The 24,401-nt window shown below is 39.1% G+C and overlaps 1 protein-coding gene across 4 annotated transcripts in view; it reads right to left on the reverse strand.

Moving 5' to 3' along the window:
* The window catches only part of KCNIP4 (potassium voltage-gated channel interacting protein 4), a 1,022,425-nt gene that overhangs the window by 448,981 nt on the left and 549,043 nt on the right, over positions 1–24,401 (reverse strand). The window contains exon 1 of one of the 4 annotated variants that reach the window (XM_019743872.2): positions 11,964–12,462. The exons of the other annotated variants lie outside the window; for them this stretch is intronic. Coding sequence (XP_019599431.2) covers positions 11,964–12,063 — 100 coding nt within the window. The 5' untranslated portion in view covers positions 12,064–12,462. Of the gene's footprint in view, positions 1–11,963; positions 12,463–24,401 lie in introns of those variants that run through there. 4 annotated transcript variants of the gene reach the window in all.

Consider the following 24,401-nt stretch of genomic DNA (forward strand, 5'->3'; position numbering starts at 1 on the left):
ACTTTCACCGTAGGGTGTAAACTAGTATCTGTAAACACTTTGTTGGATCCCCACTCTGAGCAATTGTACTGGTTATTTTGATTTCTAGTACACCACTATAGCTGCAAAATTGAGAAATGAAATCTTCAATCAGTGGCCTCTGCCTCGTCACACAGTTGGAGGACACAATTCCTAGCTGCTTCAATTTCAAGTCTTCCATAGTTGTACCTCCATAGTCTGAGACACTATATCTGGTTTTGCATATTTAGAGGCTGTATTAAGAAAATTCCTTCTAATTGCCTGGCTACTTTTTCCAATTCTCCTATTTGCTATGAAATTCTGTCCTTCTCTTTGAACGTGTCTGCCAAAAAATTATCTTGCAGTAATGTAGTCAAGAAAGTTGTCACTTTATCTGAGTCAGAGACAGACCTCTTTTAAAATTATGACCACAGATCTCAAATGGGAACTAAGCACTGCCCGGCAATCTTCTCACATTTTCTCTGTAAATTCACTTTCCCAGATTCTGAAAAGACCACACTGTACTTTCTTTCTCCTTAAAACATCCATTATTCCTCACCTCACAAATGCTTTTCACCTCACCCCCCTGCCCATTAACAGAAGAAAGCAATCAGACACAATGTCTCTCAGCTTCCCGTTATGGATGTACCAAGATCTACGTCCATGTTCTCTGCCTTCCCTAGCATATAATCCAGGGAAGGAGAGTCTCTGATGCAACGAAGGCCAACTCCTATACAACAGCAGGGACATCAGCGTTTTTGTCCATCACAGCCCCATCCCCTAGCACGCCAGCCAGTAGATGCTTGCTAAATATAGGTTACATGAATGAACAAATGAGAGATTAACTATGAATAGGCAAGTTTCTATCTGTCCTAAATGAAGAGAACAAATGCAAACATGAAGATATCAAGGGCAGTACCCCAAATCTGTAGGTATAGCTAATCATACATGAAACAGCCAATAAATAAATCATAGAAGATGCTTACCTTGCCTCAGTTCCTCAGTCTTTGTGCTACCTGGCTTTTACACTGTGTCTAACAATTGATGGTCACATTTATAGAGCACATTAACAGAGCCAGGCATTGTCCATTCATCTCTAGTCTTCACAACAACGACCAATTTACAAATGATGGAAATGAGGCTCAAATTGCTCAAGTAAGTTGCCCAAGGTCAAGAGACAGGTGAAGGAGATAGGATTCCAATCCACATCTATCTGCTGTGAGAGTCCAAGTTCTCTCCACTCAGCCATGCTGCCAGGAGGCCTTGCTGCAGGTCCAAGCTCAACTAGTTCTTGAGTCACTTCTGTGGGGGACAGGACTACATTCCCCTCCAGTCAGCAAGGCCTGGAGATGTCATGCTGCCCAATCACCTCATCCCCACTGTGTCAGTCATGAAGTCTGGGTAGTCAGGCAGAGAGACAACAGGGACCCCTAAGGGAACTTCGTATCCAGTTCCCTGTCTTGGAGAATGGACCTTGTTTTCTGTATCCCCAGCCATGAACTTCAATCATGTCAGAAAAGTTAAGATGTTCTAAGCGCACAATAGGGGCAGATCTTGGTTTTGTGTAGCCTGAATCTTACATAATTTGAAAGAGTAGAGTCTCTAGGAAGAGAGTAAAAAAAAAAAAAATAATAAAATCACATATATAAAATTTGGTATGGAAGTTAACACTTACTTAGAATGGGGATAGGAAGGGGCCCACACACTTGAGGAACTCTGTAGCCCCAGCTTAATTTACTTCAATGTAATTCTGTCTCTCTGCTCTCTGACAAGGACATCACCCGACCCAAGAGGCAGATTCATGATGGCTGAGAAGTTGTACTCTCCAAGAGGACAGGATGGATTTGAATCTCAGCAAGACCATTCCTAGGTATGTGACCTTAGGCAGGTGACCCAAACTTCCAGAACAAAAACTTGCTCATTTGTTAAACCTTCAATTATATAACTGGTTCATAAAAGTGGCTATCCACATGAATAATGCATAAAAGGATGGGCTCGGCGCCTGGCCTGTGCTCAGCAAAGTGCCCCTTCACCGATGGCTGGTATGATTGGCATGGCTGCCATTGTCTGGCCCACCAGCTCCGGGCCTCCCTCTGTGCAGCCCCACTCCGACATTCCTCTGATGCCCGAATGCCTGAGCACGGGGCTTTGGGATGTGGCCCTGTGTCTTGACCACTGTGGGTCCCATTTTGGCATTCCTCACCAGTTTCTTCAGGAGCTTTGTTTCTGCCTGCACATCAGAAAAACCCCGCCTCCATTTTCCTGGGCATAAGCCAGTAAAACTAGAAAATAACAATATGAGGAAAAAAGATTCATAATATATTCTTAAGTAAGGGGCTGGAATCTCTGTAGTTATGGTAAATAAGATTATTCTGACAGGGTTTTACAACAGCTGGGTACTATAAATGTGTTAAATTATTAACAACTCACCTAGAAGTTATCACTCTATCGCAGATGATGCAATTACTATGGTATCTCATGGTACCTATTAGTTTTGTCATTTCTAATGTCAATTAACCTTCCTGGGACTCAATATACTCATAAAATGAGGGGGTTGGACTACAGTCTCTATGATTCTTGCTCATTCAAAAAAATGTATTAGTATAAATATCTGGAATATAAATGCATTATTCTCTTCTCAATTTGGAATATGCCCGATTTGAATATTTTTCTTTGAAGCTAATATGTAGGGGAGGGGGAGTTACTCAAAGGAAAACAACACGGCTTTCCTTTTCTGTCAAATTTGCCTTTTCACCTCCACTGTCTTAATCTCTCACTACAACAGGTGCTCAAGGAATATTATTTTATTTTTTTAAATGCCTTCTCCAGTAAAGTCTTATTAAGACAATTTACCATGTTTCCCCGAAAATAAGACCGGGTCTTATATTGATTTTTGCTCCAAGAGACGCATTAGGGCTTATGTTCAGGGGATGTCATCTTGAAAAATCATGCTGGAGCTTATTTTCCTGTTAGGTCTTATTTTCGGGAAAACACGGTACATTGGTCCTACAGGTGCAATTAAGAGTGGGGTTCATAACCCAGGACCGTGAAGCAGCCGGTGAGGAGGTGACGACTAGGCTTGCTCACCCCATAGGGCAGGTGACAGGTCAGATCCAGCTCAACAAAGAGGAACGAATATTTCAGCCTGAACATATGCTAAAGATTGGTCATGGGGAAGTGCAGGCAGTTTTTCCAGATAAGGGAGGGCTGACAAAAGATAAGAAATCAATGTCCTGGCAGATATCTGGGGCAGAGCAAAGTACTGTCTGGGTGTAGACCCCACCCCAAGACTGGGGTAGGTAGATACAGTGTGGCAGACACGATGACCTATAAAAACTGCTGGAATCAGGGACTTGTAGAGACTTCCGACCCTAATCCTTCAGTGGCTTCACAGTAAGCAAAGAATAAAACCCGACGTCCTTGCAGTGGCCCTGCATGATGTGACTTTGGCGATCCCGCCACTGCCCCTCCCACCACTGCCCCTCCCACTAGCTCACTTTGTTCCAGTTCCACCAGACTTCTTGTGCTCCCTGGACGCAAGAAACACACGTCTAGCCAAATGCTCTTGTACTTGGTTGTCTCTTTGCCTGGAATCCTCTTGTCCCAGATTCTCCTGTGTCTTCCACACTCATTTTGTTCATGTACTGGCAGAAAAGTCAGTTCTCCAGAAAGGACTTTTATCATCACTTTATCATAAATAACACCCCAGTTTTTGTCTCCTCACTATAATTCATGCTTGTCTGTATTAAACACCAGATTACATATCCCCATTTTTTTTTCTTTTTTTTGGGAGACATCATCATTTGAATCCCTAGATCCAGATCCAGCCATGTCTGAAGGCAGTCCATCCTTTGATTTATCCATTTTGTAAGCCTTTCCTAATAGAACATGACATTCTACAAGGGCTTGTTTATTTCTATGTGCATCTCTGTGCCTAGAATCACGTGTGCAGCATGGTAGACGAACACATATTTAGTGAATGAATGAATGAATGAATGAAGTCTACCATAACGATTCTGGGTCCTGTACATTTTTGTTGCATTTATAGCTTGTATCTCAAAATTTAGCAGGTCAACTTGCAAGAACAGAAGTTTTGTCTGTGCTCATGGTGATATCAATAGTTTCTGAAACAGTGGCTGGAACATGGGAGCAGCTCAATAAATAATCTTAAATGTTGTTTACCATTAAAAAAAAAAAAAAGTATGTTCTTGCAATATAGTTTCAAGAAATGAAGTGAATGATTGTCCTTTGATTATAGTAACAAGTAACACCAGAACCAACTTTAAACCCAACCCAATCAATTAATGACAACTTTCCATTCGTAATCACCACGTTTTAGAAAGTCCCAAACCTTATACACACCAGCAGTGGTTTGCTCTGAGAGACTGTATTCTGTAAGTACAGCTCTTACTTGCTTATTAGCAAGCAATGAATTCAGCTTTGGGTTTCAGATTGAGTGGTGGCCTCCTTTCTTTGGAAAGAAAGATGATACTGCCTGGCCATAATGGCAAAACACACAAATCGTTTGTTATATCCTAAACAGAGTTGTAAGCACAAACAAATATTAACTCATGTCAATCCACACAACAGACAGGATGGTGGGGGTGGGGGTACCTATGATTATTCTCATTTAACATATAAATAAACTGAGTACAGGAGATGGGGTGCTTACCCAAGGTCATGCAATTAATATATATTCGAACTGGTATTTAATTATTATTAAATGCAATTATTTTGCTTTCAGAGTATGTGCTCTTAGCATCTATACTCTGTGGTCTCTCTGTAAGAAAACCAAACCACAAAATGGGCATTGCTTCAGCAGTAAGGTTCCTGTTAATGATGAGCCTCCTGACCCGTGCAAATGTTTTTTAAAGAACTGCTTCCAACAGCCTTGGGGTGAATTTCAAGCAGAGAGGTTAGGGTAGGGCCTCTGTGAGATGGTGGAAGCACTAAGGCTCATGAGAAACTTAGCATCCTGCTATTAATAATCAGAGTGATGAGCAATTAGGATAACTGCCCTTGTGATTTGTATATAGACAGAGGGTGCCAAAAAACATATATACATTTTAAGAAAAGAAAACTGTATTAAAATTATAATACTCAATATATAATGATAACAAAAGATGAATACAAGTCACCTTTGACTTCTACAATTACAAGAGGTGCTCAAAGTGGTTACCATCAACATCCAGACACTTCTGATTACGGCGAACTACTGCTTGAGCAACGTTGACCGAAGTGTCCACTTGTATATACATATTTGGCACCCCCAGTATATCTATTGGGTATTGAACCTGGGTCTTCCAGAAATTCATCTATTGGGCCACCGAATGGCTGTTAAATAGTAATGACTCTCTATCACTAACTTATTCAGACAAGCCATTGAGGTGGAAAACACCCCAATTTATGGACAAGTCCCTTAACCTAAGTATTCTTTGTAGTAGCATCTATCCATAATAATAAAGCTAATCCAGAAAGCAACTCACCATCACCCAAGTCTTAGGATTCTTGGACTTTAGAGTTATTGGTCCACTAGCTGAATAATTTAGGAAAGCTATAATTTGGATAAATATTTTGTGGCGTTTAGATTATGTTTGAAGTTTATTTCCTGAGTATAATCCATTCAACGTTTTTTTTTCTCTGCAGAGAAGAATTCTGTCAGAAACAAGTCATATAATAAATGATTTCATCTCTCTGGGACTCAGTTTATTTATCGATAAAATAGTCAACTGGGAACTGGTAATTTCTAAAGGATCTTCCATTCTGTGAAGACTCGATATATCAGAAATTCAATTATGTGAATTATAGGCATATCTTTCCTGTTTTTTTCCTCCTTCCTAATTTTTTGGCTCACGATCATGCTTGTACATCTACATAGAATACTTCCACATAGAGCTAGAAGTGAAAAAACATCTGTCAAATTAAAAAAACACGACTTTTTTTATTTTTATAGGCATCGTCTATAAGAAAGGTTTATATTAGATAAGGCTTTTTGTTTGTCTGTGTATATTTTATCCACTTTTTGAATATTTATCTTCTGAATGTCACTTGGACCTGTGTCATTCTGAAGGTATTGGAACTAATACAGAGTCCTTCATTTATCTTGTGAACTTGACCAAGTTATTCATCTCTGTGAAGCTCCAGTTTATCCAGGTGCATAAAAAGGAATAACACCTATAATCTTGTATGGTTGCTACGATAATTCCAGGGCATGGCATATCTAACACTACTTTCACCATTTGTCCTATGGTAGATTGTCAACTAAAGTAAGCACCTTCCCTCCCTAGCACTCTATTCCCTATAACTAGAACTATTTGTGTTTCTTCTTGCTTTATACCTGCATGAAAAGGCTGTAGTATATGTTTTGTGTCGATCACCATCCTGATTAAGCCTAAACTCCCACTGAGTTTTACATTATGCACTAAATCAATTTTGGATACCCTTACTCCAAAATCATCTTATTACCTTTTTTTTGGTCCATACTCCAATCAGCCTTCTTTATAAATCTCAGACCCTTTCATATACAACCCCTTTCTTGGATGCAGAAGCTCATCTTTACATTGTAGCATCTTATGTAGAATTTTCTCTTTTCTCCAAAATCACTAGCCCTTCTCTGTCCCATCTATTTCCGGTGTCCTACCTTAGCTGCCCAGAAACAAACCAGATAGAAATGGGGCTCAGTATGAATCGATCTACTTTCTCAATTTTCACCCCAGAGCTCAACTAAAGACTACACTTGATTTGACTTGACTGTAATGCAGACTCATTTATGTCACAAGACTTGTCTAATTTGTAAGAAAGAGGCTTTATGAGACTTAGTGCTGTATTTCGAACAATATAGTCTGTATGTCAATATGAACATCTATGCATGTTAAACAATGTCAGTAATTGAGTGTTTCACATATAGAATGTGTTTAAGAAAGACTTGTAGAAAGAGTTCGTGGGTAATTGACCTACATTTTCTCCCCTTCACCAAATTATTTGCATAACCATCACGCTGTAACATCTAGGAAATTAAAATTATAAAACAGTATATAGAGCCTGATGGCCTGAATTTGAATTCCAGCTTTATGACTTACTTGGTGAGTAACTTTGAGCCAAGTTTCTTAGCTTTATAGGTCTAAGTTTTCTTATCTCTAAACTGACATCAGTAGTACCTACCTCAGAGGACCACGGTGAAGATTAAATAAGATACTACTATGCTAATACTACTCTATGATTAACACTTTAATACAGAGTTAATACTACATTGTGTTTGACATGTGCCTCATGCATAGGCAATCTTCAATAAGGTAAGGTATTAATATTCTTTATCATTATTTTGTTTTATTAATTCAAAAAATAAGGATGATAGAGGTCAAATAATAGCCCCAAATCACACGTCTATTAAGAGGCAAAGTCATGAATAGAATCTAAGCAAAATAACTCTGGATTCTCTGAGTGTCATCTCTGAACATACTAAATCCTCGTCTTCCAATAGCCCCTTTTTAAGCATTAATGAATGTTCTACAAATAAAAGAAATGTTAACTATAGAAAGAACTAAAGAAAGTCAAATGGTGTAAATAAATATTTCCTTTAGCCCATTCCCAGATGGGGTAAAAGGTAATATGCTTAAGTGTTCTAATAGCATCATCAATTATTTTTATATTTCTTAAGCATTATAGTTTAGAAAGACTTTTCTCATTGTTCAAATACACATCACCTTTGGCAGCCCCTTGCATTTGGGGAAGGAGAATGCTGGCAGAATTTTTAAAAAGTCAGCTTTATAAATTTCAGTGAAGCTATTTGAGATAGAAATAACAGCCCCCTTCCAGTCATCTCCCGTCCATTAGTTCTCATTAAACATCATGGAATGGACACACACTCAGTATTCCCAGTTGGCCCAACTTATTGACAGACCCAACAATCTACACGGCTCTCCACAGCACAGGAAAATTAAGAATGTGCATTCCAAAAATCTATCTCCATGTGCACCGATAATACCTTTTTGAGAACTCTTGAGGAAGCTTATGTTATAGTATTACAGATATCTGCTAAATAAGTGAGCTAATAAATACAAAAAAATTGTAATGCATGTTCTATAAAGGACTTAGATTATCTGTTGATTTGTTTTTGTCTTTTTATCAAAGACAGTTACCCATAAAAGTGACTTTTCTCAAGTTGTGTTCTTGTATTTTGTAAAATTTTGCCTTTTCCTAAGATTGGTAGTAGGGAGAAGGATGCTTCTTTTTTTAAATTCATTAACTGCTTCAGCATGTTTTAATACATATTTGGATGAACAGCAGATATTTTCACAGCCCAGTGTGACGTACAGAAATAATGAAATAGCTTTGCCATTAAAATTTTCATTCAATCTCTCACTGGAATGTGTTAACCAAAAACCACTTTCATTTTGATAGCTGGAAAGGAGGCAAGTGACTGTTGTGAGGTTTTAGTATTCCAAACCAGCATAACTCTAGAGCTTCTTAAACTCCTCAGTAGAGAGAGCCTGCGAATTCAAAACACTGGTTTTGTGTGTCATCCTCAAAACTTTGTTCAAGTTGAAACTATTTCTTGCATGCATACTGACCTGGTGTTAAGATTACTTTTCCTAAAAAAGAAAACACATTGAAGTTTAACTAAATTACCAAAAAGAAGAGAATAAGCAAAAAAAACAACAACAACAACAACATAAACACAAACCACCAAAAAAAAAAAAAACGACTGAACTTCGAAATGTTGATACAGTATAATACGGTGTGCTTATTTGTTGTTGGAACTCCATGTAAGTTTTGAGAAAATAAATCAAAAGGATGCCTAAAATAGCAGCCCGAAATGTCAAATTCTAGAGATTCAGGAAAGGACATTTCTCTATTCTCTTGAAACACAATGAAAATCTCCCTGAGGTATGATGAATTATCCCACTATGGTTGAGTAAAAATGATTAGTCCTATTGCTGCACTGCATATCAATTCCAAAGTAGGCCATTGATACCTATTACATCAGAAAGGATATGTGTTATATAAATCTCAAACTTTCAGTGCCTGATCGACTCTTAGAATTTTTGAATGGAAAGTTCCATGGAGATTATCAAGTCCAGTTTTCTCATTTTAGACCACTAAGGAGGTAAAGTGGCTGATCCAAGGTTAGAAAGCAAAAAAGTGGCAAAGAGGGGTAAGAATCTGTGCTCCTATTATTGTTTTATTTTCTCATGTTAAAGGGTATCCCCCATTAATTGCAACTGCTTTTATTTATAAGTATATTCCATGGATCTATGTGTACGATCATGTATTTATGCAGATCAGACATAGACTGGAACAGAAGGACCCACGACATCTAGGACCCACACTCCCCAGTCTTCGGCAAAGAATGGGAGCTAAAAGCACTCAAAGATAAGTAAATACAAAAATTTCAGACTTTAAGGTTATTAATTTATTTTGAAGTGCATTTATTCTATACATATTTAAAGCAAGATAATAACTACATTATGCAAACACAGTATCATATGTGCCCTTGAGAATGTAATCCATATTTCACAAATAATAATACAAAAAGAAAAACTACATTCGAATGATAACACTGTAAAATCATTATAAGTTTAGATGCAAATATTTAATTGTTTAGGAAAAACTCAAAGCTGTCACCATAGGGCTTTAACCTAGGTCCAAATTTTTCTACTTAATACTCAAATTTCAGTCGTAGGACACTCAGCAGACAAATAAGAAAGGTGAAAGAAACCATTATTCCTGACTTAGATATGTAAAATGATGGGTGTGGTCGGGGACAAAGGGAACGCCCATGCGAAAATAAATTTGAATAAAATGAGCATCAGTGTTTGTTTTTAAGAAAGCTTCAGAAAATCTATGAAAATGCTATTTTGTTATTAAATATTTATCCCTTTCATTAATTAAAATTAGGCTGCAACGTTACAGTGTGCACATTTCCATCTATAGATTCAGACTCTATACAATGAAATATAACAATTCAGGATATTCCTTTGTTTTATTTCCCCAGTAAGCAAAGTATGCAGCCAACTTAAATCTTGTTTTGAAGGTTTCCTGGCTCTAACATTCACTTTGGAGATAAGTTTACAGAAACTTTGAAATCGAAGGCACTTTTTCTCTCTGTCTCTATCAACTTTTACACACTGAAACTAATTTCTCATTAATGTGGTTATCAACTTGTTAGCATTTAAAAATACTTTCTCAAATCACTGGAAATCAGATATGGATGGATGTTGAATATTATAAGATAGAACTCTCTTATTCTCTCCGTAGTATTAATACGATGGTGGCCCAGAAAACGCTAATATTGCAAAATGTAAAACACAAGAGACTTTTCATATAAATCAGTACAGTCTGGAATGTAAGTAATAAGGAAAAGGGGAGGAATCACAAAGGTTAGCATCCGTTAGAGGAAGGAAACACATGCTCTTATTTGTGAGAATAACTGTTCGTGCTTCTGAAAACCAATACTAGAGTAGGTTTCCTCACAAAACCCAGAATAAAAGCCCTCAACAAAAGAGTGTAAAGAATGAGCCCACATCATCCATGAAATCAGGTAAAACACGTCCTTCAACCTAGCTGAGAGTACTGACACTACTCTGTGTAACTGTCAGTCTCAGGAAGAATAAAAACCTGTGTATTAACACGGAAGGTCCCAATCACATTTGCCAAGTAAAACAACACACATGAATAGACACAGACACCAAGCCAAGTTCCAGGTTTCATGACAATGCACAAGATAAAGTGAATTTTAAAAGCAGTCACCACTAAAAGGAGAGAATTTTACTCTCCTTTTATAACTACCAACATTTCCATCAAAGAGGGCTACAAGAAGCATTCTGTCAACTTACTTAAAATTACTTTAACAAACCCTGCTTTCCACCCTTCCTCCCCCACTGAGTTACAAATGTAGGTAAGTTTCTGATAACCTACATCAGAGTGACACACTTACAGCAATTGGATGTTTGCTATTTGTAAACGCAATCTTGTTTTTGCCACATGTGGCAGCCATTCTCTGGAGGACTAGATTAGTTTTGAATATAAACACATTTATAACATATTTGCATTTTTACTCAAGTTTAAAATTAAAAGCAAGAAGAATATCAAAGCATAACTACATCAAACATCACCTAGGGGTGGGTTTAAAAACTGCTCTGACAACTTTAGAGAAACAGTTACTAGCTGCATGAAAACATACTCTCAAATGTGTTTGAGCAGTGAGAAAATAATGATCTAAATTTACTCAGATTCGCAAAGAAGCATTTAATTCAGGAAGAGATACAGGTAAGTACACATCTTTTTGTTTACAGGAAAAGATGATTGTTAAGTAAAATAAGATAATGAGCTTCTGATAAATAGAAACAGTAACACTTGAAAAACAATTTGCTATTTGGAATCTATGTTAAGGTCTGTCATATGAGTTGGGGATTCTGACCCTTAAACTCTCTGTTGAGATGTAACATAGGTAATATTATAAATACTTCTCAAGACGACCTTATAAAAAGCTTGCCATTCTTAGGCTCCAATCTCAAACCATAAGAAAATTTAACAAATGTATATCCATTTCCATTTGATGAATACATCCACATAGCAAAAAAATGGACCTCACAACATATCCAAATAAAATTTGCTGATACAAGAAAAGTGGTTATTAGATTAAAAAATCTCAGATCAATATGGACCAAATGCTCTCAATATAAGCAGACATACCAATTATAAAGCTTTCATTTCCTCAGTTTTGGTTTTAACATTTTGATTTAAAGTGTTTCTCATATTTCTAACATTCTTTTGCTGTGAAAACATGACTGAAACTTACAAAAACTTTATTTTATTAATCTTTTCCACCCTGAAAAAGCTGTCTCTCTTCATGTCCACCCCATAGTAGCATTTCTCTGATCTCATTTCAGGTGCCTCTTACATTCCTTAAAAAATTTTTATTGCAAAACAGAATTTTTAGAAGTCACTAAAAAGCACTCCCTTACCTTCTAAACCTGCTTCAATCAGCCCAAACTGTTCCAATAATTTAACAAAAAGCACAATGACGATCAGAACTGCTATCATTTCAAGCCCTTCCAAGTTCATGGTCAGCTAGGTCATGGTCCGATAACAGCCAGTGAGAAGTGCTTGTCTGCCTGGCTTTCTTTGTAAAGCCATTAAACTACATTAAGAAGACTACTGCCAGAGGAATAGGGGAGGAGGAGAGCCAGAGAGAGAGAGAGAAAGAGAGAGAGAGAGAGAGAGAGAGAGAGAGAGAGAGAGAGAGAGAGACAGAGACAGAGAGAGAGACAGACAGAGAGAGCGACACAGAGAGAGAGAGAGAGACAGAGAGAGACACAGAGAGAAGAGAGAGAAGAGATGGAGAGGCTGAGAGAAAGGGCTTGAAAGAGAGAAAATGCATTAATCCTGTCTACTGTAGCAGAGCCCAGAAGTGGCTGCCGGATAAAGCCACCCTGTTGGAATTACCGGCTTCCTCGTTATCACTCTTACACAGAGAGAGCGCCACGCATGAAGTAACACGCAGATCACCCGAAGACCCGGGAGGTCACCAGAAGGTCCCGAGAAAAACATGACACGTGGCAGTGATGGCCAGGCGTCCCCAGGACCAGCGAGCCTGCTCTGCCTGCCTGTGGCTTTGTTGGGCTGGTCAGTTGCCTTGGAAACGGAAACTAACCAAGCTGGATTTCTGCTGCAGACAGGGACCAGAGTACCACATCTTGAAATAAGAAGAGAAACCTGCAAATGACGAGGGGCGGAGTAACAGCTTGGATTCAGCTGCTTCAGAAACACTGTTTACTAGTCAGGAAAAGCAAAGTGTGTGTTTTGTCCCAACTAGCTGAGTGCAGAGAGAAATGATGCTAAAGGGAGTCAAGCAATATTGACTTTCTTCTTTTCAATGAGTTCTCTTATCCTAGGGTACAGTCTGAGTCACTGTGAACTAAGATTCTGGTTTAAGTAGTAACTATCATACTGTTTCAAAGCATGGATACGATAAACTAATGTCTTCTTAATATTTATAGATTTTAGTTTAGTAGTTACCTTCTGCATTATCTTATATCCATTCAGCATAACAAAATATATGCTTTTTTGTTGTTGTTCAGTGTGTACCTCCTATGCTTTTTTAAAAAATCAATTTAAGTAAATTTGAAGTACAGAGAGTTTGAGAAGGAAAAAATAATCAATCAGAAACAAAACTTTGGAGTTTCTGTCTCTATCTTGCATAATCATTTCATCACCCCCGCCTTCCCCCATTACTGCTTAAATAGATCAGGACCACATTAAAATATAGACTAAAAAAAAGTGTTAGAAAGCACCTCAGAAAACCAATTCAAGTCTCTTATTTCATAGATGAGCAAACTGAGGACCAAGAAAGATCAGACAAAGGCAGAGCTAGGTAGAAGGCAGGCATCTCTAACTTCTGGTTAGATTTTGAGGCAATACAGCATCATGGTTCAACATATGGAGTCCAGAGCCAGGTTGGTTGGACTCAGGTCTAGGATCCCTTAGTAGCTGTGTGACCTTGGGTAAGTGACCTAACATCTCCCTGCCTTAATGTCTGCTTCTGTAGCAAGGGGCATGATAATAGCACTTAGCTCACTGGGCCATTGAGGGAACTGAATAATACTTTTAGAACAGAGTGAGGGCTCAGTCACTCCTGGATTTTGTTCTTATTACGAGTCTCTTTATGTGCTATTCACACCATACAAGGTTACCAGAGTAATCACTTTGAGAGGCAGCCCTCATATAATTATTCCGTCAATCAAACATTTCCCATGGCTCCCTAGTTGCCTGCTGCATAAAACTCGAGCTCCTTTCAACAGCTTCCCGATCTCCTCCTCATCAGATACCAGTTTGAGGGCGGCACCTGATGGCCCGACTTCTGTCCATCCACTCTCCCTGCCGGCTCAGCTTCCTTCTCCCAAACTCATTCTGAGCTTCTCCACCTCCAGGCTTTGTTCAAAACACGGTATCTATTTGAAAAATCCTTTCGACACTCTCTCTGCCTCTCAAATTCCTAAAACTTTGCCATGAAACGTCTCCAAGCAGCATTGGAGGAAATCTCTCCCTTTTTATGTGTTTGTATAGGACTTTTTCCTCTTATGATACATTATATTATAGCTACTTGGGTGCATATCTTCACACCGAAGGGTAAGTTTCCAGAAGGCAGAAATCATGTGTTCCTTTTCTTTATATTCCCCACATGTCTCCTGGAGTCTGGAGGGCACATCGCACTTCACAGATGTACCGTGTACATACTTGCTGAACAGCAATAGTCACCATTAATTAACCTATCGCCACATACCAGATGCTTTACATACATTGTTTTCCCTTTTCGCCACTGTGAAAATAGGTCTAATTAGATAAGATTTATAGAGAAATACTAAGCCTCAGAGGGTTCACATAGCAGGCTTGGGGGCCTACTGCTGGTGAGTGATGGGACTGAGAGTCAGACTCTGATTTATTCAACTCAGAGCCCCTTACTCTTCCCATTATTCCACACAGTTTTAAAGGAACTGAAAATCTAAACATTGGCACAAGTGCTTATCAGCTCAGGAATGAAGGTTAAAACCAAAATGATCCTCCCAAACTGTTTTGTGACATCCTAATTAATCCATTCACCCCTGTAACTTTGCAACATGAGAAGTTCTCAAACTAGTAGTTAACTGAATTCACAGATCTTCCTTCCTGTTAATTCACTGGATTATTATTACTTAAATACACATCGACCTCTGGTTTCCAGAGGGGATTTTTCTCTGTTTATCAACCCCAGGGAACTCAGTAGAACCCTTCAACTTGCCTCAGAAATGAAAGTCAGTGAACAGGTCCTTCTGTCTACAGTTAAGGTGGATGTCCTGGCCACAAAAGCAAAAATAAAGAAGTGGGACTTTATCAGACGAAAAAGCTTCTGCACAGCAAAGGAAACCGCTGACAAAATAACAGTGTAACCTGCAGAATGGGAGAAAATATTTGCAAAACACATATTTGATAAGACGTCAATATCCTATATATACAGAGGGTGCCAAGTAAATGAATCACATTTTAAGAAAGGAAAAAACTGTATTAAAGTTGTAATACTCAATATATACCGATAACAAAAGATGAATACAAGTTACATTTGACTTGTGCAATTACAAGAGGTGCTCAAAGTGGTTACGATCAGTGTAATTTTAATAGTTTTTTTCCTTTCCTAAAATGTATATACATATTTTTTGGAGATACATGTGTATACACACACACACACACACACACACACACACACATAAGTAACTCATATGATTCAATAACAAAAAAACAAATAACTTGATTTAAAAATGGGCAAAGGTCTGGAATAGTCTTTTTCCAAGAGGACATGCAAATTGCCAACAGGTACTTAAAAAGGTGCTCAGCATCACTAATCATCAGGGAAAGGCAAATCAAAACCACAAAGAGCTATCACCTCACACTTATTAGCATAGCTATTATCAAAAAGATAAAAGATAAGAAGGATTGGCAAGAATGTGGGTAAAAGGGAACTTTTATTAACTGTGGTGAAAATCTAAATTGGTACCACAATTATGGAAAACAGTATGGATTCCTCAAAAAATTGAAACTAGAATTACGACCTAATACAGCAACCTCTCTTCCAGGTATATACTCTAAAGACATGAAATCACCACTTCAAAGAGAAACTTGCACTTTCATGTTTATTACATCATTATTCACAATAGCTGAGATATAGAAACAACTGTCGATGGATGAATGCATAAGAAATTGTGACACACACAGACACACACACACACTGGGTGGTGAACACACAATGCAATATATAGATGATGTATTAGGGAAATGTACACTTGAAACCTATGTAATTTGACTAACCAATGTCACCCAAATAAATTGAATTCAAAAAACAAAGAAGGTAATCCTGCCACTTATGACAACATGGAGGAACCTGGAGGACACAAAGCTAAGAGAAATAAGCCAGACACAGAAAGAAAAGCCCTGCATGGTCTCACTTATGTGTCAAATCTAAAAATATTGAATTCATCGAAGCAGAGACTAGAACGGTGGTTAACAAGGGCCAGGAGGTGGGAAAATGGGGAGATGCTGGTCAAGGGGTACAAAGTTGTAGTTATGGAAGATGAATAAATTCTAGAGATTTGATGTATAACATGCTGATTACAGTTAATAACACCCCAGTAGATTTCTGGTCCTCTCATCTCCAAAGAAGCCTAGCCCCTGGCACATAGGAGGCAGTGACTAGCTGTTGCATGAGTGAGGGAGCTGATACTCTCCCTTTTCTTAAAGAGCCATGTGCTCTCTCACGGATCTGCCAGGACCCCACTGCCTGTTACCTAGAGCATTAAGTCTGCCTGTGGGCCCTTGTGAGGGTTCTGCTCTCTTTCTTAGGAAGCCCCACGCTGAGGAAGCCACCAGACCAGCACAGTGTGTTCCTGACACCTCTCTTTAAGGTAAGCCGTGAGCGTGACTGCACACTGGACCGTCTTGGCCGGGTCCTTTTCTCAGTGTTTATTGTGAGTATGATTTGCAATTGCTAATGATGTCACTAAGGAAAGCAATACAAGGAAGGCATCGGGGAAGGTCTCTCTGTCCAAAATACTTAAACAACATTGAGGTGGAGGAGAAGAAAGACCTGGGAAAGCACCCACGCCCATCCTCTGATGTTCAGCCGAAAGAACACCGTGGTCTAAACAGGCAAAGTGGCTTTGTCACTTACTTTTAGCTTGGAGTCATAGCTTGGAATTGAATTAAAACACTGACCCCATATCATTTCTTCCTAAAGAGCCTGACATTCCCTTTCAAAGAGAAATACTCGAGTGACCCATAGAAGAGATCACATCTCTGACCTTAGTCAAGTTACTTAAACCCTCTATGCCTCAGTTTTCTGGGCTCCAGAATGGGGCCAGTATACCTCCCTCATGGGTGTCGTGAGGATGGTGTGCTATAATATGTGTAAATGATACCTAGGCTTCATGGTGTGGAGCATGTACTCGTCAGACCCTGGGCTCAGCGAGCCTTCTGTCCCGTCCCCATAGCCACTCTTTGAAGAAGATAAAAATTTGCTTTCTCATCTTGCACATGAAGAAATGGAGGCTTGGGAAGAGTTAATAAACTGCGCCATGTCCCAAAGCATCAGAAGCCAGTCCAGCTGACAGCTGTACACTGACCTCCAGGAGACGTCCCAGGAGAAAGCCTTAACAGTGGCCAGACAGCCACGAAGCACTTGACAAATGCTTCCCTCCACGAACATACAAATGTCAATGGGATAAGTGAGCAACCCTTTACTGTCACTTTTTAAAAGACTGCCCTTTCTAAATTGTGCAATTTTAGACACAGGAAAGTTCTGTGCCCCTCCCCCAGGGGTAGGGGAAGGGAAAGAGATGAGTTTGAGGTAGTGATAAGAGACAGGGGCTGCTGTTTGATAGTTTGCCAAAAGTTTCCACATGACCTACTCTCAAGAAACTGAAGGGGAGGGTGAGAAGCAGATCCAGGTCTCATTGCTTAAAAGAAGGTTCAACAAAGCAACTCTGAGGAGTGGCTCAAGTTCTGCTCTGAGGCCGCAAGGAAGCTTCCTTGGGCCTGTCCGCAGGAAAATGAACAGGCTCATTCATAGACACGCTCACGACTGCACTTCAGAGCAGGTCCCTACAGGGCAGTTTGTTTTAAAATCACCATTTACTGGCGAAAAGAAACCCATTTCTTCTTCATTTTCAGCAATACGGCTTTTGGAAGGAAAACAATGTTTTCTTTCAAAATGAGAGGTAAGGCTGTCCTTTCATGAACTGCGACAGGGAACAAAGGGATTCTGATTATGCATGTCATTCTGATTCCAGGTGCAGGATGGTATTAAAAGGGGGATGGTTGGGGAGCTGAGGGGGGCGGGGTGGAGAGGTTTCTCCAAAGCCTAGTTTCAGAGCCTCAGTTGGTTGGTCTGGTCAAAAACTAAATTTCATTCCATTTCTTTCTGTCTGATTATTCATCATTTATTCATTTGTTGGGTTTATGGTCCAGGTATTATACAAAGTGGTATGGGTGAAGAAAATCCTACCTCCAGTTTTTGCGAAGCTTAAAATCTATTAAAACAAAGTTTAGGTGATAATAGCTAATCACAGTTGCCCGATTAGTAAATCAAGCATTTTATATGTATTCTTTTGCTACATCCTGACATAAACTGCATGAGGTGCCATTATTATCTTCATTGCACAGGGGGAAATTGAGAAACAGAGGTCTTCGTGGATTAGACCAGGAAATAGCCAACCCAGGATTTAAACTCAGGTCTGACTCCAAAGAGCATGGTCAGACAGTATTGTAGATATAATTGCAAACAACTACTCTCCATGACAGCATCTGGTAAAAAGAAAGAAAAAAAAAGAAGTCTTTGAGGAAATATGCAAAGTACCATGAGAGTAGGAAATGTCACTCAGGTTGAGTGGCGGTGGCAGGTAGGAGAATGCAACCAAGGTCGACTTTATTGCATTGGGCTTGGACCATACAGAGATTGGGTGCCATTTTTTTTTCATAGCAAGAACAATCTGTATTACATGACCACTGGAAAATAAGACTAGACTTGTCAGAGAATTCACCCAGAGTCTGGAACACACTCACAGCCAGCCTCATTGCTTGCACCGATGCCCCCAAGAAGTGTCTTCCCTCCACCTCCCACTCTGACACAAATTGAAAATCAGTTGCTTGCCTCTAACTCATTTCCCTCTTTGGTAGTTACTCAATCCAAGAGACGCCCAGCTAACTCCTATGACTGGGTGAACAGGGAGGATATATGGTCCTTCAAAATGAACTGACATAAAACCAAGCAGTAAGGCATCAAATGAGAAATGTATTTCAATAATAATGTGAAGGAATAATGACCAACATTTATGAAAGTGGCAGATAATACAGAGGTTAGGAGCATGGATGGGTTCAAATCCTCATTCTGCTACTTTAGAGCTTCATGACTTTGAGCAAATCGCTGAGATGATTCTTGCAAAGCACTTAGAACAGAGACTATCACGTTGTAAATGCTCAATAAATCGTACATATTATTGTTATTACTTATTGAGCCCTGGCTACACATTACATACTGTTCTAATTGCTTTATATGAGTTATATCAGTAAGTCCACGGAACAACTCAATTAGCTAAATACTATTATTATTCCCAGCCACAACATGGATAAGAAGGAGTAGGATGTCTTCAATTAAGTTGGGATATTAAAGAAAATACGTTGCTCACATCCACCCGTAGAGTTTACCCCATCTTCACCGCAGGAAATACAGGAACAATTTATTCATTTACAACGACTTGCCTCTTAAATTGCTCTTCTTGTGAAAAACAAAAATCTAGGTATCCTTGTTACAAAGAAAAATAAAACAAGTACGTATCATTGAAATAACTTTCCTGGGTGCTGGTTTTTGAGACTATCTTAGTCATCTGCCATTCTAGAACACTCCACAGGATGAACAGACTATAGACTCTACTCAGGTGCAACTGGGTTTTCAAAGAGTCCTGCCATCTGCTGAGGAAATTCACCTTCGAGGGCATATCCCATTGCTCCATCTGTCTCATCAGCCACACACTCATCACACCTAACATTCCATGGCCAGAAAATGCCTCCATGGCAAGGGAGCAACAACACTACAGCAGGCTCCCCCAGGCAACCTTGCCCTCAGGAAGCACAGCAAAGCCAACCTGCTTCAGTGGGTGAAGGGAGTTAAGTGGAGGAACAATATGCAGTGACTCAGAAACACTTTGAAGCTGTACTTTTGTACATCCTTACAGGATTAAAGCTCAATGGGGTGGGGGAGTTGTAAATACGAGCAATATTATCCAGCACTGGCAAAAGCAAACAGAGAGCTATTATACATTTCTACTAACTAGTGGTGCTCAAAATTGAGTGTGCATCAAGATTACCTAGCGATATTTTAAAAAAAGAATCCTTAAACCCTCCCCCAAAGATTCTGATTTGGTAGATCATAGCTAGAGCTTGTGAATCTCCATTTTTATCAAATATTGTAATGCAGGACTTCTGTGGACCACACCATGGGAAACACCGCATTAATCTGCTCAAACACTCTCACCCCGTAAGTAACACAGCCTCTGGGAGACATTTCCCCGGCTTATTAAAGCCTAGCGGAGAGTCACACAATGTCTAAACTTGACATGGTTAAGAATAGATAGAGGCTCCATCAGTTTCTCAAATTTCTCTACGAAGTTTTTTCTTCTACTAAGAAGTAACATATTTTTAAATCGTTGGTGAACAGACACAAGTTTCCATTCCAGGTTGTCAAAGTAGTTTTTGATGTTTCATTCCCTGCATCCATTACAACTTTCTTCCACCAGGGAGCTTCAGATGCAAACTTAAATGGAGGCAGAACGATGAACCATTCTGCACATCTCTGCATGGCTACACATCCTAGCTCCCATTATGAATCTATTCCTGGACCATCCTCCTCTGGCTCCAACTGTAATCACTAAAGTGAGGGACAACATGGGTAGACAGCCATCTTAATAACCAAACGAAGTGAAATGAACATCAATTGATGGATGCCGGTGTTCGGAAGTGTGAAGTTGATTTAGATAAAGTAGATATTTCAGGTTGAGATCTAATAAAAAACAAAACAGCAGCCGCAGGGAGCCCTTTCCCATTATTCCACCAGAGATCATCTTTATCTGAATCATTACTATAAAAGTAGCAAAAGACACAAAGTTGTCTGATGCATAATTCATTTATTATGAAATCATGTAAGACTCAAATGATTGAAACAGGATTATTTATGTGATCATTAAACCCAGGGCAATTTCTACAGATTTCAGCCCTGCTTAATAGAATTCTTAGCTGCAGATATAGACTTTGCCAGATTTCATTCCAAATATTGTTTCTTCCAACAAATTATTCCTTTTTATAGTAGACATGTTGTACTTCCTCACTAGAACAGAGTATAAAAATTGTTTTTTTTCTTTTATTTTATTGCACCAAAGAAATACAAAATATGAAACATAATATAGAAAAATCTACTTGACAGTTATTCATGCTACTTATATGTTGTAGTTTAATTACTAACAACTCTAACTTAATCACTTTTTGATACCCTTGCTTCCAACAGGAATATTTAAAATGGAATGCTATGTTATTTATATCATGCTACAATCATATTTTGCATTTTAACTAAACTTATGTCTCATGTGAAACACACACAAGACTTGCTGCTAGTAGGACCACAGTGAAAAGAAAAGTTATCATCACTGCAATGGAAATGTAACTCATTAAATAACACAAAGTGGCCTCAAAGACTTACAGACTAACTTTCTTAGGTAATTAAGTGCATGATATTTTAAATTTATATAGAGAGCCATACATAGATTAAAACTTTTTAGAGGGTCATCTAAACATGTCAGCGAGCATGACCTGTTGCTTTGATGACTGACGATGGCACTAGTAGTTTTCTACCGCTGCATAGCAAATTATCACAAAGTGATAGAACACCACAAACTTAATATCTAACAGTTTCTGCGGATGAAAACTCTGGTTATGGGTTAGCTGGGGCCTCCACTCAGGCTTAAATCAAAGTGGAGGCTGGGGCTCTGAGCATATCTGAAGCTCTGGGTTTGCTTCTGAGATCACTGGGTGTTCACAGAATTTCTTTCCTTGTGGTTGTATGAGTGAGGTCCTTATTTTCTTGGTTGCTATTGGATAGGGACCCCTCTCAGCTTCCAGAAGTTGCTCTTAATGCCTTGCCCTCTATACAACATGGCAGTTTGCTCCTTTAATGCCAGTAGGAAACTCTCTTATTTTTCAACTCTCTCTGAGCTCTGTTCAGAGATTAGGCCAGTCTCATCCAAGACAGCCTCCTTTGTGATGAATTTAAAGTCAACTGATTAGGGACCTTAACTACATCTGCAACATCACATCTGCCATATACAATACCATAACGATGATAGTGATATCCTATCATAGTTACAAGTCCTACTCATATACAAGGGACAAAGAAGTTAAAGGGTATATACATGTGCGTGGACTGTTGGGGCCATCTTAGAATTCTGCCTACCACATTATGTTTCTACTCTGATTGTGGGATAACATGTCAGGTGTCCGGTGGTCACGGCAGGCTGAAGGACAAGTTTTAGTGTATGATTTTTTTTTCATATTGAATTCGGGAGGAGACTCAGCAGAGACTTACTGGGCATTTGGCTGCTGAATGCATAGGAACTAACACACAGATTTGAAATCCTGGAATGGAAGCTGTCCACCAGCCACTTGTGGCAGGAGGAGGAGAAAAAATGGCTAGAAAAAAAACCACAGCAGCACTTTGGTTTCCCCCTCTGGCACTTGCTTGCGCATTAACCAGCTGGCTTCACCAGAGAAAGTGTATAAAGCAGAAAGAACTATCTAGGAAACGATGAGGAGTGGCAGGCTTGGGACCCTAACAATATAGTTTCCAGAGTCCATTTATTATAGAGCAGATTCTTTCTGTCTTTTTTTTTTTTTCCTGCTTCTTGCTGCAATAGCAACTGTGGTCTAGCTCTGTTCTCACTAAAGTCGTGGCTGATCTTATGGATATCTCTTTCACTGTCATCACAGTAGATGGTGAATCAAATTAGGGAAGACTCCTAATTTGATACTCTACTGACTACACAGCTTTGGGCAGATGCCATCTCCTAACCTTAGTTACCTCATCTATAAAACACACATAATAATACCTCAGAGTGCTGAGTTAAAATACTTAAAGTAAGTGAAAGACCCAGATCAGTACCAAGGAAAATACAAATACATGTTGTCGTTGTATTTAGGCTGAGGTGTGCATTATGGGTGCTTTACCTCTCTTCCACTTCTGACCTACCCTCAGTCCACATTGTTGTCAGAGTGACAGGAACATGTCATTCTCTAGCTTCAATCTTCAGTGGTAGGTCACTGGCTACAGAATGAAATCCCAAATGCCAGCAAGGCAAACGTCCCTCCCAACCCTTTGAGACATTCTCCGGCCTCATCTCCCAACAATCTGTCTTCACACCCTATGTTCAAGTGATGCTGAACTACTGCTGTAGCCAAAGTGCCAGGCTGATTTATCCCACTGCTTTCTTTTTCTTCTGAGAAATTCGTATCCATTATTTAAAAATCATCTAAAAGCTATTTACTTGGGTGGGGTCTTTCACGAGTCCCTTTCCCCAACTGGACAAAACTGACCCCCCTTTTTCTTTCTGCTTTGTACTCATCTCAACTATGATCCTTTTAAGATCCATGAGCTAGTTCACATAAGTGTCTCCTCTATGAAACCATGAGTCATTCAGAACAGGGATCATACCTTATTCATCTTTCTATCCTCAGTAGTGATACATGTGCTAAAAGACACGAGTTGACCAGTAAACTTCGAAGTTAAATGATGGAGGGGAAAAGGCAGGAAGTGAAAAAGGAAGAAGCTAATGGCAGGCTGCCTATAGGGCAGGAATCACCACACCTAGAAGCTCAACATTAACAATTTTAGTTTTCACATTCAGCTAAAAGTAACTTAAGTGGCAGAAAACAATGGCTAACACCTTGGTGTGAAAGAGTTTTGTTCACCACTTGTGGGCAGGAGAAGTGAGACCGCTAGCAACCTGGAAACTTGATGCCTGGTGTGGCATTGATGTAGGAAGGAGGAGATATTTTAAGAGCCAGCTGGGTAGCAAATATGGAAGCTTATCCAATCGAATAGCTAGTGGCCCTGTAAAATCCAGTGATTCTATGGCAATTGGAACATTCTAAAATGATCCAGAGGTTCTAAGGCATTCCCTAATTTGCAAAATTTTGACTTTCTTCCTATTCTCTCTTGTTTTCACTGCATTGAACATTCAAATTTACCTTGTTGAAATAATTTTCTAGCAACTACACTGATTAATGCAGCCTCCCAAAGTATTAAACAAGTTTATAGAAGTGAGTTTACAGAGCTGGGAAAAACTGGCTTAGGGTTTCATAGATTCTCTTTCTTTAGGAACACAAACTGCCTGGCATGGTATTCTCACAGGTGTCTATTTGTTATTATGAGCTGCTCTGGCCTTCACATTTCTTGGATGATCAATCATTCAAGAGACACTGGAAAGGTGGTTCATTGTTCTTGTGGGATGGAAATGCTTGTCATTAGCAAGGGAAAAAAATTGGCATCTGCTCTGGGATATTGAGTATTTCAAACTGTTCTTACAATATCTTGGATTTGATCAAACTCTCAATTCACATGCCAACTGTCCCTCTTTCTTAATTTTTAAAGCTCAATGATTTTAATCTAAAGTTATCAACACATTTTGATTAATGAACATAGACATTATTTTGATTAACATAAAATTATAAACATATATTTGCTACTCAGTATCCCCAAAACACTTTATTTTTATGTTTTATTAAGTTTATTGGGGTGACATTGGTTAGTAAAATTATATAGGTTTCAAGTGTACATT

This window comes from Rhinolophus sinicus, linkage group LG02, assembly GCF_036562045.2.
Source record: "Rhinolophus sinicus isolate RSC01 linkage group LG02, ASM3656204v1, whole genome shotgun sequence".
In the NCBI taxonomy this organism is placed as follows: Eukaryota; Metazoa; Chordata; class Mammalia; order Chiroptera; family Rhinolophidae; genus Rhinolophus; species Rhinolophus sinicus.